This window comes from Myotis myotis, unplaced genomic scaffold (assembly GCF_014108235.1).
Source record: "Myotis myotis isolate mMyoMyo1 unplaced genomic scaffold, mMyoMyo1.p scaffold_m19_p_16, whole genome shotgun sequence".
NCBI lineage: Eukaryota > Metazoa > Chordata > Mammalia > Chiroptera > Vespertilionidae > Myotis > Myotis myotis.
In genome coordinates this window covers 37,914,834-37,930,807 of record NW_023416320.1, presented here as the reverse complement: position 1 = coordinate 37,930,807, position 15,974 = coordinate 37,914,834, and the positions used below count along the sequence as shown (strand labels likewise).

General features: G+C 40.5%; 1 protein-coding gene across 9 annotated transcripts in view; it reads left to right on the top strand.

The window, feature by feature from the left end:
* Positions 1 to 15,974, top strand: part of EYA1 (EYA transcriptional coactivator and phosphatase 1) — a 211,890-nt gene that overhangs the window by 70,082 nt on the left and 125,834 nt on the right. For 7 of the 9 annotated variants that reach the window (XM_036338508.1, XM_036338516.1, XM_036338515.1 and 4 more), the window contains one exon: positions 12,224 to 12,301. The exons of 1 other annotated variant lie outside the window; for it this stretch is intronic. In XM_036338508.1, the coding sequence (XP_036194401.1) occupies positions 12,224 to 12,301 (78 nt within the window). Of the gene's footprint in view, positions 1 to 12,223; positions 12,302 to 15,974 lie in introns of those variants that run through there. One more of the 9 variants, XM_036338517.1, reaches the window with a different exon arrangement.

Sequence of the window (15,974 nt, the reverse complement as noted above, 5' to 3'; positions counted from 1 at the left end):
ATGACGGTATTTTAATTTGAAATATATCACCATTTCTTCTAGCGTAAACTTATACTTGATAATTGCCTTCAGAAAAGTAGGGAATGAATAATATTTATGATTTAGGAAAGTAGAATAGTGAGAAGATGGATTTTTTTTTACTCAGACTAATCTGGGCTAGAAAGTCTCAATCCAGCTGTTTACTGTCCATGTAACTGACATGTGGATTTCATGAGGACACAGAGCAGGGCATTTCACTTACGGGTTAGTCAGTGTGATGCTGTGTTATTACATGCGTGCTCTGTGCCTCCGCTTCCTGGTCTGTGAAAAGAAGGAAATGATAGTCCCTACCTGCAGAGTGGTGAGGATGGGTACATGAGTTGGAAAAGCACTTAGAACAGTGTGTGACTCATAGCAAGTTCTTAAAATTCATTGGCTATTAATATCATCTTCATCTCTGATCTCTGAACCTCTGCTTTCTCCCTTGTAAAATTGGCACTGCACTTTAATCACAGGGCGTTACAACAATCTATCTAAAATACCTAGCACACATTAGCATCTACTGCATGCTCAAAACATAGCAGCTATTAAGTAATAGTAAATGTTATACTTTATAAGAACATATCAACCAGGACTGGCTATTGTAGTGTCTCCATGGGAGGAGGGGGTATTATCTCCTTTAAGATCCTTTCCATCACCGAAGGGCCTTTGCAGGTACTGAGGACTCCGGTGCTCAGTAAGGACTTGCTTAGTCAGCACCCAGTGCAGGTAGAATTTATGTCTGGGTGCTCCTGCGAGTTGGTAAAGAATGGAAAGAGATGGGAAAAGGGTATGACGTGAGATGTAAATTTGGTAGGTTGATTACATTTTAGGCAAGTAAACCATGTTTTCAGATTGATGTGATTGAGGTTCTGAGTTCACATCAGCTCATCTGCTTCCAATCTTGGTCCACTAGTTTATTTTACCATCTGCTAATTTGCAACATCCACTGATACACTTGGGATATTCTGGGACTTTCCTTTTGCTGTGCCTTTCACTGATTATTCAGATCTCCAACCGAGGAATGATGAAGGATGATAAAACCCTAATCAGAAAACGTTTGACTTTCCAGTGGTTTCATAAAAGGTATGGCAATCAGAGAAATTTCAAAGTAACCGTGTGACCTTCAGCTAGTTTTTAAAACATCTTTAAGGTGCAGTTTCTTCATCTTCAAAAATGTGACAGTTACCATAGATATATCATAAAATCACCATGAGGAGCAAACCAGTTGTCACTTAGAAAGTGCTTACACAATGCCTGGCATATAGTAGGTGTTCAAAAACACATAAACTACTTTAAAAATTCTTTTTAAAAAATATTTTTTATTGATTTTTTACAGAGAGGAAGGGAGAGGGATAGAGAGTTAGAAACATCGATAAGAGAGAAACATCGATCAGCTGCCTCCTGCACACTCCCTAGTGGGGATGTGCCCTTGACCGGAATCGAACCTGGGACCCTTGAGTCCGCAGGCCAGTGCTCTATCCACTGAGCCAAACCGGTTAGGGCTACTTTAAAAATTCTTGCTCTTCCATGATAAAATTCTACTTCACTATTGCCTAGGCCAGAAATTGAGAATGTCCTATTGCTACCTTAGTTCTTAAAATTGGAGCAATCTTCTCATACTGTTGTGGTGTGCTCCCATTATTACAATAACCTAAAAATAGGTTGCACTTTGGAATTTAAATGTGGGCATCTGTTAAAAGTCATTCAATGGCACATTTAAGATTTATGTATTTAATTATATATACATTTTACATAAAGGAAAAAAGAACCATAAACAAATATGAACTCTAGTTAATGATATGAAAGCTGAAGTGTTTAGGGGAAGTATATTATGTCTGTAACTCTTTTTGAAATGCATGAAAAATATGATGGTTTTATGAGGAATAGATATGGAAAAGTAAATGGCAGGTTTACAGATGTTCACCACATAATTATTTTAACTTTTCTGTATTTAGGAAATTTTTTATAATGAAATACTGGTGAAAAATTGACCCTAAAATACTTAATGTGTTCTAGAAAGGAAGCATTTATTTAGTTTTTACTGTATGCAAAGAATCTACCAGGTTCTAGTAGATATGCAGAGAAGTATGTGACACTGTTCCTACATTGAGGAGCTTACAATCTGGTTGGAGGAGAGAAAACCTTTTGAAAATTTGGCAAAAACTGAAAGTTCACAGTATGTTGATGAAATTCTGAGATGAGGATTTTCAGCCTGTAGCTTAGCGATCCCCAGGAGGTGCAGAGCAAGTACCGAAGACCAGCAGATTAGATTCTTCTGTGCAAAACCTTTTTAGGCTGACGGAATTAATAGGCCACATATCAATTAAACTTTTCTCACATGTGGATGCTCTGTTATGTTTTTGAAAGTACGGATTTTCTTGTCTGGAAATTTGCAGTAGGCTTTTTGTCATTATGCAACTTTCTCAATCAGCAGATTGAGAAAAATAGGCTCTCATTTGGTTCTGAAATATTTTGGTGTTAGAAGAGGGCTTCATTCTCGAGAAGGTTAGCAGCCACTGATCCAAACAAAAGTGCTCTCAGAGTTCAGAAAAAAAGAGCTCTTCAGCTCCATGAGGTCTGGCCAGACTTCAAGAAGGAGATGGAATCTGAGCTGAGTGTTGGGAAATGGGTAGAATTTGAATAGGTTGAGACGAGATGGAATGCATTCTAAATGAAGGAGCAGTGGGAACAAAGGTAGGATAGTTCTGGAGGCTGTGAGGAGACCAGTTATGGCTGAAGAAGGAATTGATAGAGATAAGTTTTGGAAGGATCAGCTGGAGCCAAACTGGGGAGGACCCTGAATAGGAGGCTAAGGAATTTGGACTTCATCCTGGAGCCAGTGGAGAAGCCACTGAATATTTTGAGCAAGGGATTGATATGGTGAAAGTGTTTTAGGTATTAATCTGGCAGCAATTTCAAGGGTAGATTGGACTCGGGGAGAGATGAGCAGCAGCCTGGAGCCTCATGTAACCTACCCAGATTGTACGTGTTAGGAGCCTGAGCTAGTGCGGCAAGAATGGTAAGTGGACTTGCAAGAGATATTTCAAAGGAACAGTCATCATTTGCCACAAATCATTTCTTTTGCAAAAGAAAAACATCAACTAGTCTAGACCTCTACAACTGGTCAGTGCACAGTGCTACTCCAACATACTGTACTTCCAGTTTTGAAACTGACTAACATTTCTTGTTGACCATGTATACCCTTCAGTTCAAGTTTAGTCTATGTGTGTTGATTTGGTTTTCATAAGGTTGTACCAGATGTACTATTTTGAAGAGCTAATATTTTCCTACCCTCTTTTAAGAGAAAGAGGAAGACTTGAACTTTATAATTTGGGAGAGATAACAATAACATACCAGACTATATATGGAGCCAATCTAAATATGCATGGATGCCTCATTTCCCAAATGGGAACTGACCAAAGGAAAAAATATTGTTTATGGATATATAAACTTTTACACCTATATGACTATTTTGTCACTCCAATTAGTACTTCATAATCCCTTCACCTTTTTCACCCAGCTCCCCATCCTCCCTCCCTTCTGGCAATCCTCAGTATGTTCTCTCTATCTATGAGTCTGTTGCTATTTTCTTTTTGTTTGCTTATTTTGTTCTTTAGATTCCACATATAAGTGAGAACATATGTTGTTTGTCTTTCTCTCTCTGACTTATTTCACTTAGCATATTCTCTATATCCATCTATGTTGTCAGAAATGGGAAGATTTTATTCTTTCTTATGGCCAAGTAGTAGTCAAATGTACCACAGCTTTTTTTATCCACTTGTCTATTGAGGGGCACTAGGGTTGCTTCCATACCTAAGCTATTGTAAATAATGCTGCAGTGAACATAGGGGTGCATACTGTATATTCTTTCAAGTTACTGTTTTGAGTTTCTCAGGATATATACCCAGAAGTAGAATCACTGGGTCAGAAGGCAGTTCCATTTTTAATTTTTCGAGGACCCACCATGATCTTTTCCACAGTGACCGCACCAATCTGCATTCCCACCAACAGTGCATGAGTGTTTCATTTTCTCCACAACCTTGCCAGCACTTGTTGTTTATTGATTTATTGATGATAACCATTCTGACAGGTGGGAGATGCTATCTCATTGTGTTTTTAATTTGCATTTCTCTCATTATTAGTGACATTAAGCATCTACAATTTTTGATTGCCCTACACAACGTACCCAGGGGTATGAAGGCAGTTGTAAACTGTTTTTTAAAGTCAGTGGTACATTTCACCTTCATTGTTTCCCCCAATGAGTTTCAACTATGTGTTAAACCTTGTGCTATGTTCTGTAGGCATATAAAAAGGTGCTGTTCCTCCCATGAAGAAATTTAGATTATATGAAGATGGGTAAGATTATGAATTGTAAAACAAGGTAGAACAGGATATATGTCCTAAAGGAGATATGTACTCAGATTTAGCAGCTCAAGGAAAAGGAAGTTAACCCCTGAGTAGCAGATCAGGCAGAACCTAACTAAGCAGGTGGGACGTTGGTTGAACCTGAAGGACCTGTAGAACTTAGTCAGTCAGATGGAAATTTTATAGAACGTTTCGTGCCAGAGAGAAAGGTACCAGCAATCCTGTGGATTTGGAGAAGCGTTAAGCATCTTGGAAGGCCAATTCGCTTTATATGTTGACTCTGTATACAGACATGTGGTTCTGTAAAATGGGGATATAAAGCAAAAAAAAAAAAAAAAGGTTGGTGTTAGAAGGCCTTAAAAACATGATGAAGGTATGGTTACAGTTCAGGAGCAAATAGAGAGCCTATTGACAACCTCCGAGCCAGGAGTGACTCACTCAAGTCTCGGCTATGGAAGAGAAGTGTCTCTGCTCAAAGCAGAGAGAGCGATGGCTGAACGGTAAGTTTGCCAGCTTCAGAAGAGAAGAGGTATAAGGTAATGAAGATAGTGGCTGTGAACTTAGAAGATTGTTGTGAAAGATTAGGGTGGTAGGAACTATAGACTTGGCAATAGGGTATGAAGAAAGAGGAGCCATATCAGGCCAGGGTGGCTCAATTGGTTGAGTGCCATCCTGTGCACTGAAAGGTTGCTGGTTTGATTCCAAGTCAGGGCACCTACCCAGGTTGTAGGTCCAATCCCTAGTCGGGGCATGTAAAGAAGGTAACAATCAATGTTTCTCTTGCACACTGACGTTTCTCTCTCCCCTCCTCCCCTCTCTGCTTCCCTTCTTCTCTCACCCTTCCTCTCTGTAAGCATGTCCTCAGGTGAGGATTAAAAAAAGAAAGGGGGAAAAAATGAGGAGCCAAGATAACTCGGGAGTGAAAAGAAAACTTTCAATCTAGGTGACATGGCCATTTCAGAAGGAGACGATGACGGTTTATGTTGGGGCAGGTTGAGTTTGATCCTGGTCCAGGCAAGGGTATCACATCACTGGGATGTGGGGATTGGTCCTCATGAAAAAGGTGTGCATGTGGATAGAGATTTGGGAGTCAACTACGTGAAGGTGATTTTTTAAAAATTTGTAGCCAGGAAAGAAATGATTGTGAGAGAAAATTCAAACAGATAAGAGGGAGGTGGAATTATAGAAGCATAGAGAAAGGAAGAAAATGCAGAGAAATAGACATATATGAGGAAAAAGAGAAATATTGCTGTATTATATTGATTAACAGTGATAAAAGTGTCAGAGAAAGGCCCATTTCGGGAGAATGAAGGAAAATCAGGATTGAGAAAAGTTTGAATTGGGGAATTGGAAAAGTCCTTTGAGTAAACTAGTTGCTACAAAGGGATGATGCAAAGGGTTAAAGAGTAAGTAGGTAAAAATTTGAAACATTTTCAGGAAACTTGATGATGAAAGAAGGGAGAGAAGTATCATGGTGGAGAGAAGATTTTTAAAAGTTAGAGGAGACCTGTCTGTTTCTGTAGGTAGAAGGGAAGTAGCCTCTAGATATGGGATGATCAACGATGTTGAGAGACCAAATAACAGATGAGTATTGTTGCAAAGAGGTGTGGAAATGGCAGCAAGAATAAAGGTGTAAAGGTTAACCCTGCTAAAGGAAAAGTAACCTCCACTGAGATTAACCAGTGAGAAAAGGAGAATTGTTGCAGGAGGATAATTGAAAATTTAATGAAGCTCCAACCTTCTTTATAAAATAATTGGTGCCCTGGCCGGTTGCTCAGTGGTTAGCATGTTAGCCCATGGACCGAAGGTTCTGGGGTTTGATTCCCAGTCAAGAGCACATATCTCAGTTGTGGGTTTGAGCCACAGCCCCAGTCAGGGCAAGTGCCGGGGGCAACTAGTCGATGTGTCTCTCTCATGTCAATGTCTTTCTTTCTCTCTCTCTCTCTCTCTCTCTCTCTCTCTCTCTCTCTCTCTCTCTCTCTCAACACACACACACACATCCCTTTTCCCTCCCTTCCACTGCCTGAAAATCAATGGGGGGAAAAATCCTTTCATGAGGATTTTTTTAAAAATGTTGGTGATGGCATATAAGCTTTGGTTCAGGGACTTGAGGAAGGTGGAAACTGTTCAGTAGAAACTATTAGAGGCACAAGAAATGGAGAAGGAGAATTGTCAAGCAACAGGATGACTCAAAAGAATACAGAAGCATGGATTTTAATCCAGTTGGTCAGCAGGCAAATTGTGGCCTCTTCTCCCAGGCTCAGCCACCCAGAACAGCAGCAGAGGAGTGAGCAGCGAGAGGCTGCCAGTCCTGGGATGAGAGCTTGGCAACCAGTTGCTTGGAAAAGTGAGTCAACACAGGACCCGAGGGTGGAGCGCTGGGTTCCAGGCTACGCTAGTGCAGCTGGTGGAGGGATAGATCAGGGTTTGGAAAGACAGGATGTTCTGATGAGAAAGTCTGACCGAAGTGAGCAAATGAAAAAGGTAAAAGGTGACATTTCTTGGCAGGGATGCAGTTCTAGACAGTGGTGTTACTGAACCTTTAAATAACCAGAGTGGAATGAAGGTATGTTTCATTGAGACAGGAGAGATGAAGGGATCATAAGGAATAGTAGAGGGATGGTGATGTGGGTGTTTGAAGCCCTTATGCAGTACAGTGGGCAGCAAAATAGAGAGGAAGCCCAAGCATGTGCCCAAAAAGACAGACTGTGCTGTTAGAATTTGGAGAAAAGTTAAGAAAGGAGCTTAATACTGCTTGGGGAGGACCTACTGCTCACCCTGGTGCGATCCTGGGTGAATTCGTGACACTGAGTGTGGCTCCTGATTCGGCAGGCAGAACTGCTCTTTGGGGGTGAACTGGTTTAATGGTCCTTCTTATCCATGGTGAGAAATAACCAATCACATGACTGATACTTGATCCTCTGACCAGCCTACCATCTCCCTGAAGATTATGCATATGACCACAACATTCAAAGTATAACCAGAAGTTGCTTCTTGAGCAGAGGCTAGTGAGATGGGTTAGTTGATGATCTTTGCAGCTATTGTCACCTGCTCCAATGGTCTGATCTCATTTAAGTTTATGGTGAAGGAAGACAGTTATGTTTTTGTTATTGTTGTTAATTCTCACCCAGGGATATTTTTTCCATTATTTTTAGAGAGAGTGGAAAGGAGGGGGAGAGACAGAGAAAAACATCAATGTGAGAGAGAGATATCCATTGGTTGCCTCCCGCACACGCCCTGACTGGGGTCAGGGATTGAGCCTGTAAGCGAGGTACGTGCCCTTGACTGGAATCAAACCTGAGATCCTGCAGTCTTTGGGCCAATGCTCTAACCACTTAGCAGAACTGGCTAGGGCAGGTGTCTTTTTTTCATGGACCAGTTACAGCAGGGTTCCTCAAACTTTTTAAACAGGGGGCCAGTTCACTATCCCTCAGACCGTTGGAGGGCCGGACTATAGTTTAAAAAAAACTATGAACAAATTCCTATGCACACTGCACATATCTTATTTTGAAGTAAAAAAACAAAACGGGAACAAATACAATATTTGTATTTGCATGTGGCCCGCGGGCTGTAGTTTGAGGACCCCTGAGTTACAGTATACTTACCTTAAACAGTGCCAAAGAGAGATGCCTACATTTTCTCCTGAAATACTTACAATTCCCTGCTAGCCTGTTTCTTCAGAAAGAATATGTACTGATTGTAATGCAAAGGTATTCATTTTCTCAATCGTGATTTAGTCCAGCCTTCTTAAGTGACACCCAGGTTACCTGGATTTGAATTTGGCTCTCCTGAGGCCATGGCCTCATGGTTGATGTTAGACAAGTCACTTAATCTTAGATCCTTCTAATTTGCTTTTTAAATGTAAGCTTACCTTTAATGTGAATATTATAATAGGTTTTGCCCTATAGGAAACACTTTGATTTCTCTAATTAAAGACACTATCATGATAGAGTGACTATGACCGCGTACAGTGCTAAATGATTTATAAGCATTTATTGTCTTTATGAATGTATTTACCCACTTACAGAGGAGGAAGCTCACGCAGGTAGACGTTGAATAACTTTTCCAGGTTTACACTGTTAATAGCAAAGCTAGATTGAAATTCAGATGATAATTCCAAAGCTGACGCTTTAACGGCCTCATTTGGTATTTTTCCCCTGGGACTTACTCCCCGGAGAAGGCATTCAGAGCAGCAGAAATAGAATACCTCTACTCCTAAAGACGGTGATAAGCACAGATTCGGCTTCTGCTTCAGACCAGCTACTTTACATACATTTTTATGGCTTATGCATGCCTGTAATGTCAGTATCATTAAATTTTTTTTATTCATGAGATAATTAAGGTTGAAGAGATCAAATAACTTTCATAAAGTCTTACAAGAAAGTAACTGGATTCTCTGAGCCCAAAACCAAAGCCCAACGGCATTGGTAGATGGAAGTCTTGGTACCTCTGGGGAGTCCCGTTTTACAGTACAGCTCAGGCCTGGAGTGCATGGCCGAGCGAAGGAGGTGGGGGGGATCCGGGATATTAAATGGACAAAGGAGAATTCTGAAACATCAGGTGGAAACATGGGGTGGTAGAAAAAATAGACTCTTGAGTGGGGGTAACAGAGATTTTAAAAAATACCCTTTTCTAATAAACTAAAGGCATGTAATGGAGAGAAAAGAGTCCTATAGTTATTTAGAGAACAGATTGTGCGTGGATTTTTTCTCCTTTTCAGATAGGTGGCTTAGATGGGAAAATTGTTCACAGATGTGACAGTAGCTCAACTCTCTAAGACCAAAAAAATTCAGCGTGTGGTGTCTTTAAATTCAAAGCCTTGGAGTGGTGCTCTGTCCACAGCATGTTGGTACCCGCGGTGGTGCAAGCTAGGGGGATGGGAACGTTTTGGTGGCTGAGATTATTCTTGTATTTTTAACTTTCTGGTGGGTGGGTGCTTGGCAGCAACAAAGGCAGAAGTGGTCTGGGTTCCTTTGGCTTTTACTCAGAAACTATTTACCATCACAATAAATCGCCAGTCTCAGCATCAGGTCCCTGGTGATCAGGTGTCCTATTACAGCACCTGATAGCATCACCACTACCCGCATAGTTACCTTATGTACATCCTCTTCTCTTCAATAGTGAGCCTTTTAACACTGGATTCATTAGGTAAGGGAGTCTTTATTCCATCGTGTATATAGAGGGGCATATTTGAACAATGGCAAAAGGCAATGGACTTGGGGCCTAGGAGAAAAAGGATCCTCTTCCTTTCCTTCCTATCCTTTTGGCCTGTTCTGAATGGATTTCAAGTATAACTGAACGTGTCTCTTGGGAGTGAAAGCCACATTGGATTAAGCCAGTCATATGGAGCAGAGCCGGGGTAGGTTTTAGGGGACAGGAGCAGAAGTTTTGATGTGGTCCGGCTTTCACAGAGTAATTTTATGGTCCAGTTGACAGAATCATAGACCGGAGATTTGGCAAAGACTTAGAAGCCATCTGGGCAAACATCTGCACCATGGACAATTTATTCTTCCCCATCTTCCCAGGCAGCTCAGCATCTACCTGAGATCTGCTAGCCAGGACGCTGGCCGGAAGCGTGAACCTGCTAGCACAGCGAGGAGTGCCCTGCGGGCTCTGTGACTGGAGGAGTGTGCAATTAGAGACTTTAGATCTGTTTCGAGTAAACAGAGTTGGTTATGATTATGCTTCATAAATACAGTGGCATGACACCTCAGTCATCTTGCTCTGTTATAGAGCAGCTCTAATTATTATTGGGAAGTGCTACTCTTTTGCCATTTCTTCAAGCCTTGGAACCAAAAATGTCCAAAATTAAATCCCATTTCTGCCCCCTCCTGACTTTGGGCAAATTCCCAACCTTCTGGTTTTAAGTTTTTGCATGTGGAAAAAGAAGACAATATCTAACGAGGGAGTCTGTGAGTTGTGCTCTGGGACATCCTTGTAGAATCTGACACATAGTAGGCATTTTACATGACTGTACCCTGTGGGCCTAATTCTCATCTTTTGCTAGGCATGTGGTAAGTGGTTCCGAGGTAGAATTCCAGTGGTCACCTGTCCAGGACAGAGTAAAACAGCTCTTGCTGTATATGTACATTGTGGGAGTTTATTACGTATAACTCATTGTATGAGTTCTTTTCGAGGAAGGTAAGACAGGATGTGGGCTACTGAGCTGGAAACTTAGGGACTCTGCACCAGCAGAGGCTGATCCGCTTTCCTGAGTCTATGGCCACATGATGCTTGCAAAGAGCAAGATCATTAGGTTGCCTGGAGGCGTGAAGAAAGAAGGGAAATACAGGCTTATGTCAGAATTTATTAGCATCAACTAAGACTTCTAACCCCCAACAAGTGGTGGAAAAGTGAAAACTTCAGTTACACGATTGTTTGGTCTGCATTAAAACAAGCAGTTGGAGCGATTCCTATTAGTCTCACTGGTTTTATTTTTCAACTTTGTTTAGAAACAGTCTAAATAATTAAATTTTTTAAAGTGACTTTCTGCTGCAACTATTTATAATGCCTATTTTTAAACTACTCAGTATGCATTAGCAAACATTTCAAAGGCCCTGAGGGTTAAGGGGTCAGGTGAATGAGGCCTTTGCCTGATATTTGTAAGAGATTGACAATGTTGGGAGAAGGAAAAGCTACATTTTCTCCATCATCCTTTCCCAGAATGTGTTTACTTTGTGACAAAAGCCTCCCCTGATATTCTTGTTAGGACTTTCATTTTGGGAAGCACATTATTAATTTTTAGGTAGTCCCTAAATAATTATTGTACTCTTTCTGAAAACCTGTTAATGGGGATGAATAACTTCCATAAAGTAGGCTAGGCAAATTCTGACATAGCATTTCACTAGGGAAGGTACTAATGCTATTTCCTCATTCTAAAATAACCTGAAACTAGGGAAATGGCTAATATTCTGCAGTGGTCTGGCCATTTGTTTGATAGGGGTGCAGTAACACCATCACTGTCTCAGTAGAGTGGTGGCTTAGAGAACCTGTGACATAAATCTAAAGGTTTTTATTTTACACCCCAAGGAGCTTTACCAAAGGTCATCTATGTTTTCCACAAACTGATGGCTATTGGTATTATTTTGACATGGAAAGCATTTCTGCTTCATTTACATTTAGTAAATGTGGTTTTTTTTAAAATATTAAATGTACCTTAGATACTGATGAATCGGCTGTGAGTTATGGCTGGATGGTAATAATAATCCATTAAGTTGAACGCTCTGTTTTCTAGCCCTGGTGGATAACTGAGAGAGAGTGTGTGTGTGTACTTGTGCACACAGGAACCTGTCCTTGAGCACCTTAAAAACCTGCTGCCAGTAGTTCCCACATCTTCAAGTCTCATTAGCCTATCATTTTGACTCCGTTTGGCCACATGGCTACAAACCCATTGTAATTTCACATTCACATTATGTCAATTTTGAGATAAGTTATTTATTAAAAAGCAGTTCACAAGGGGAGGAAAAAAGGGAGACATATATAATACTCTTTGTAATACTTTAAGCAATAAAACAATTTAAAAAAATAAAAATAAAGCAGTTCAGTAAATATGTAAGAGACAAATGAATTTAACTACTTTTAGTTTAAAGCATTTCTTTTAAAGGGTAACTTGTCGCAATAGATTGTTTTCTTAGGGAGAAAATAACATTAGAATGTTTGGGGTTTTTTTTAAAAGAAGATTCTAGTAGGAATATTAATCTGAATTATATTTAAATACAATAAGACTGAATTTGAAAATAATTTTCTATGTGACTATTTTGAATGTGATATCTCTTCTGTAGTATCTTTACAGATAACTATTAATTAGATATATGACATATGTTATTTATTTTTGTAGTTAAAACAGAGCCAATGAGCAGCAGTGAAATAGTTTCAACAACAGCAGACGGGTCTTTAGACAATTTCTCAGGTTCAGGTAAGGAATAAGTATTAGATTCTTAACGTTAATACAAGACATTTATTTTTCCCAGTTTATTTATATATACAAGTATGTATATGCATGTGTATATATGTATGGTAAGGTATATATCTGTATGTATATCATATAAATAATACAACTTTTCTCAGAGCGACATATTTGCAGTTCTGATATTTTTAAGTGTTGGCGGGAAACGTTGGTATCCTACAAAGGAGATAAAATCAAAATGGGTTTTTTCTTTCTTCTGTAAAATATCTTTATTATGTTCATGGCTCCTTCCCTTTTTGTCTCATTTTTATAATTTTTCCAATCATGCAGATTTCAGTAGGTGAAAGTCAGCTTCTGATACCCCCTAAGCAGACTTATGAGCCTTCCTTCTAAGCAATTGCATGGTCAATTATAGACCTAAGTTACACAGATTTGTAAAGCAGCTTGAAAACCTCGTTAGTTTTTATTTTTTTAAAATATATATATTTTTTTATTTTAGAGAGGAAGGGAGAAGGATAGAGAGATAGAAACATCAATGATGAGAGAGAATCATTGATCGGCTGCCTCCTGCATACCCCCTACTGGGGATCGAGCCCGCAACCCAGGCATGTGCCCTTGGCCAGAATCGAACCTAGGACCCTTCAGTCCGCAGGCCGGTGCTCTATCCACTGAGCCAAGTTAGTTTTTAGTCTCTTTCACATCTGTGATAGTGAAATTGCTGGTAAGGAAGTGATTGTGATAATAAAACAACTGTGAGGATATGATTATAAATTTGCCAAATTGCCCAACTTGGACCATTTCAATGAAAAATTATTTCTATCAGAAGTAATTCTTAAATGTTTAACCATTTTCATATTGCCTGTTGTATTTATTAAACCTCTCAATAGTAAATGCTATACTTTTATAAATTTGTGATTGATTTAATCTAGCTCTCAGGATCATTTATTTAATACACACCACAATTCAAAGGAATTATATATAGATATAAAATACAATGCAAATGCATAACTTTTATACTAACGATACCAGTACCCATTAGTTCTTCTGTAAAACACTCAGTAGAATTTGGCTTATGCCAGGCAATGTGCTTTGTGCTATTATGGATTCAAAGATGTATGAGAATGGTCCCAGCTTGGGGCTTAAGGGGCTGAACTAATGACCAGGCCATCACAGTAGAGTTTGATAGTGGCAGAGGGAAGCCTCGGACTCCAAAGAACACCCAGGAAGAGCCCAGCAGAGACTGGGTGTGGTGGGGTGGGGTGGTCAGGGAAGGCTTCTTGGAGGAGATGCTTGCACTCAGCCTTAAAAATAGAGTAGGAATATAGGGGGTCGGCCCTACGCCCGTATTCTGTGAAGGAAGGAGACAGCCCCCACTCCCGCTTTATATGAAGGAAAGGGTCAGCCTCAACCCCCACTCTAGGAAGGAAGAGGTCAGGATGGAGGCATGGAGACTTTCTGAGCTGGTTTAAAAAAAGAAAGAAAAATAAAGGTAGGAACAAAGCACACGTGGACCTGAGGCATTCAGTGGGAGGAGACCAGGGTGCGGGGGCACGGGCTGTCTAGCGACTGCTAATAGCTCAGCATCCTTGGGTGTACCGTGTGAGCCAGCAGTGGGGGCATGCTGCAGAGGGCGCAGGGCTGGAGTCCTGCATGGTGTTTGTGTTTTGTCCTGAGTGCAGTGGGAGGCATCAGAGGAAGGGGCTGTATGATCATGGTCACATACAGAATCATGGCTGCAGCTGGATGGAGGGGAGCATAGTTAACTGAAGTGGAGACACTGGATATATATATATATATATATATATATATATATATATATATATATATATATATATATATTTGCATTGATTTGTGCAAGAAATACTGGAGACCTGAGGTCAGGTGCTGGCAGTGGGTGTGGGAAGGTGACAGGTTAAGATGTATTATGAAATAGAATTTGTGCTCATCGTGACCAGTGAGCATGGGGGATGCAGGATGGGTGAGGCAGAGAGAGAAGTTCAGAATGAGGGATGTAAGAGGAGAAGACTGAGAAAGAAGGGTGGAGACTTCAGTTTGGAGTGTGTTGATTGTGAGGTAACACCCACCTGAAGAAGTGGGAGCTCAAGAAAGATCTGGAAAGGAAATTCGGAAAGAATTTCATATGTACAGAGAGTTTACAGGGTTGAACCCTGTAAAAATTAATGATGGTGCTCTCTGGATGGTGGAGTAGAATTTGTATTTTGTTATTTTTGTGTTTTTTTCAAAAAATCTTCCCAGTGCATATGTATAGTACATATACATTTAAAAAGTAATGATTTTAAAGTTGAAAATCACCTACTGTAAATGGATAAGTTTTTGAAAGTATGGGTAATAGTATTGCATCATTTTTCCTGTTGTTGATAATGGTATTGTGGTAAAGGGATTCCTTGTTTTTAAGAAAGATACACTGAAGTGTTATTAAAAGGACAACAGATTGCAGCTCTAAAAATGTGAAATACACATTGTATACATATACACCTAAAAGAGAATAGATAAAGCTAATCTAATAAGATGTTAGCATTTGGGGAATTTGGGTGAAGGGTATTGGAAGGTTTTTTTTCCTTTTCTTCCAACTTTTCTGCAAGTGTCAAATTATGTCAAAATGAAAAATTGAAAAATGAGAAGCATTAGTGGAGTGAGTCTGTAGCAGTGTCCATGGATGGATGGATGGACTTCGGTTCCCCTTGTGCCAATGGCCTAGAGGCCCCATTTCTGTGTCTCCAACATAGTTCCTGACAGACAGTATGTGCTCATAAAGTATATTGAATGGATGGATGGTTTAAGGAATAAGAAGAGAAAGTGGACACAGAAGAGAAAAATGTCTTTCAAATACACATGGTAAAAGGAGGAGAGAAGGTAGTCATTAGAAAGAGGGCTACAGGGTTGAGGATGGCATTGAGAAGTTAAGGGGACGTTTGCTGCCCCAAAAAACTTTCCAGAGGTAGAGGAGGGTCAAAATATAGGCAAAAGGGGGATAATTGGTGGTGGAAGGAAGTCCTTGGTGGGACTACAATGGCTTAAATCCCAAACAGAAGTGAATCAGCCTGGAAAAGGAATAACTGTTCCACGGAAATATCAGGAAAGGTGAATGGAGAGTAATGCAGGTGAGTTTGAAGTGGAGGAGGGGGCAATACATTGAGGGAACTCCTGCCTGATTTCTCTGCTCTAACTCTCCAATGGCTCCCGTTCATCTCTAAAAGCCGAGTTCTTGCAATAGCCTACATGCCCCATCAGACCTTACTGCCTGCCTCCTTGCTCTGTGCTATTCCTCCAGCATGCCAGTGGGTATGGGAAGGTGACAGAGGTGTTTCCAATCAGGACCTTTGCAGTGGCAGCCCTCCTGGCTGGGCTGCCACCTTTAAGTCTGGGCTCAGATCTCACCTTCTGAATGAGCCCATCCTCATCACCCTAGTCCATGTTGGAAAGCTCTCACTATGGACTTGCAGTCTTTCTAACACACTGAGCCTCCTCCACCACACACACCCCATAACACTTAAACTGTTTGCCAACTATATCATTTACCCATGTATTAGGTTTATGTTGGTCTCTCGCCCCGCCCCCAACAAAATGTAAGCTTGTGGGGGCAGGGACTTTGTCGTGTTTCATTCATTTGTATCCCCAACACCTGAAATAGTACCTGGCACTCATATATTTGCTAGGTGAA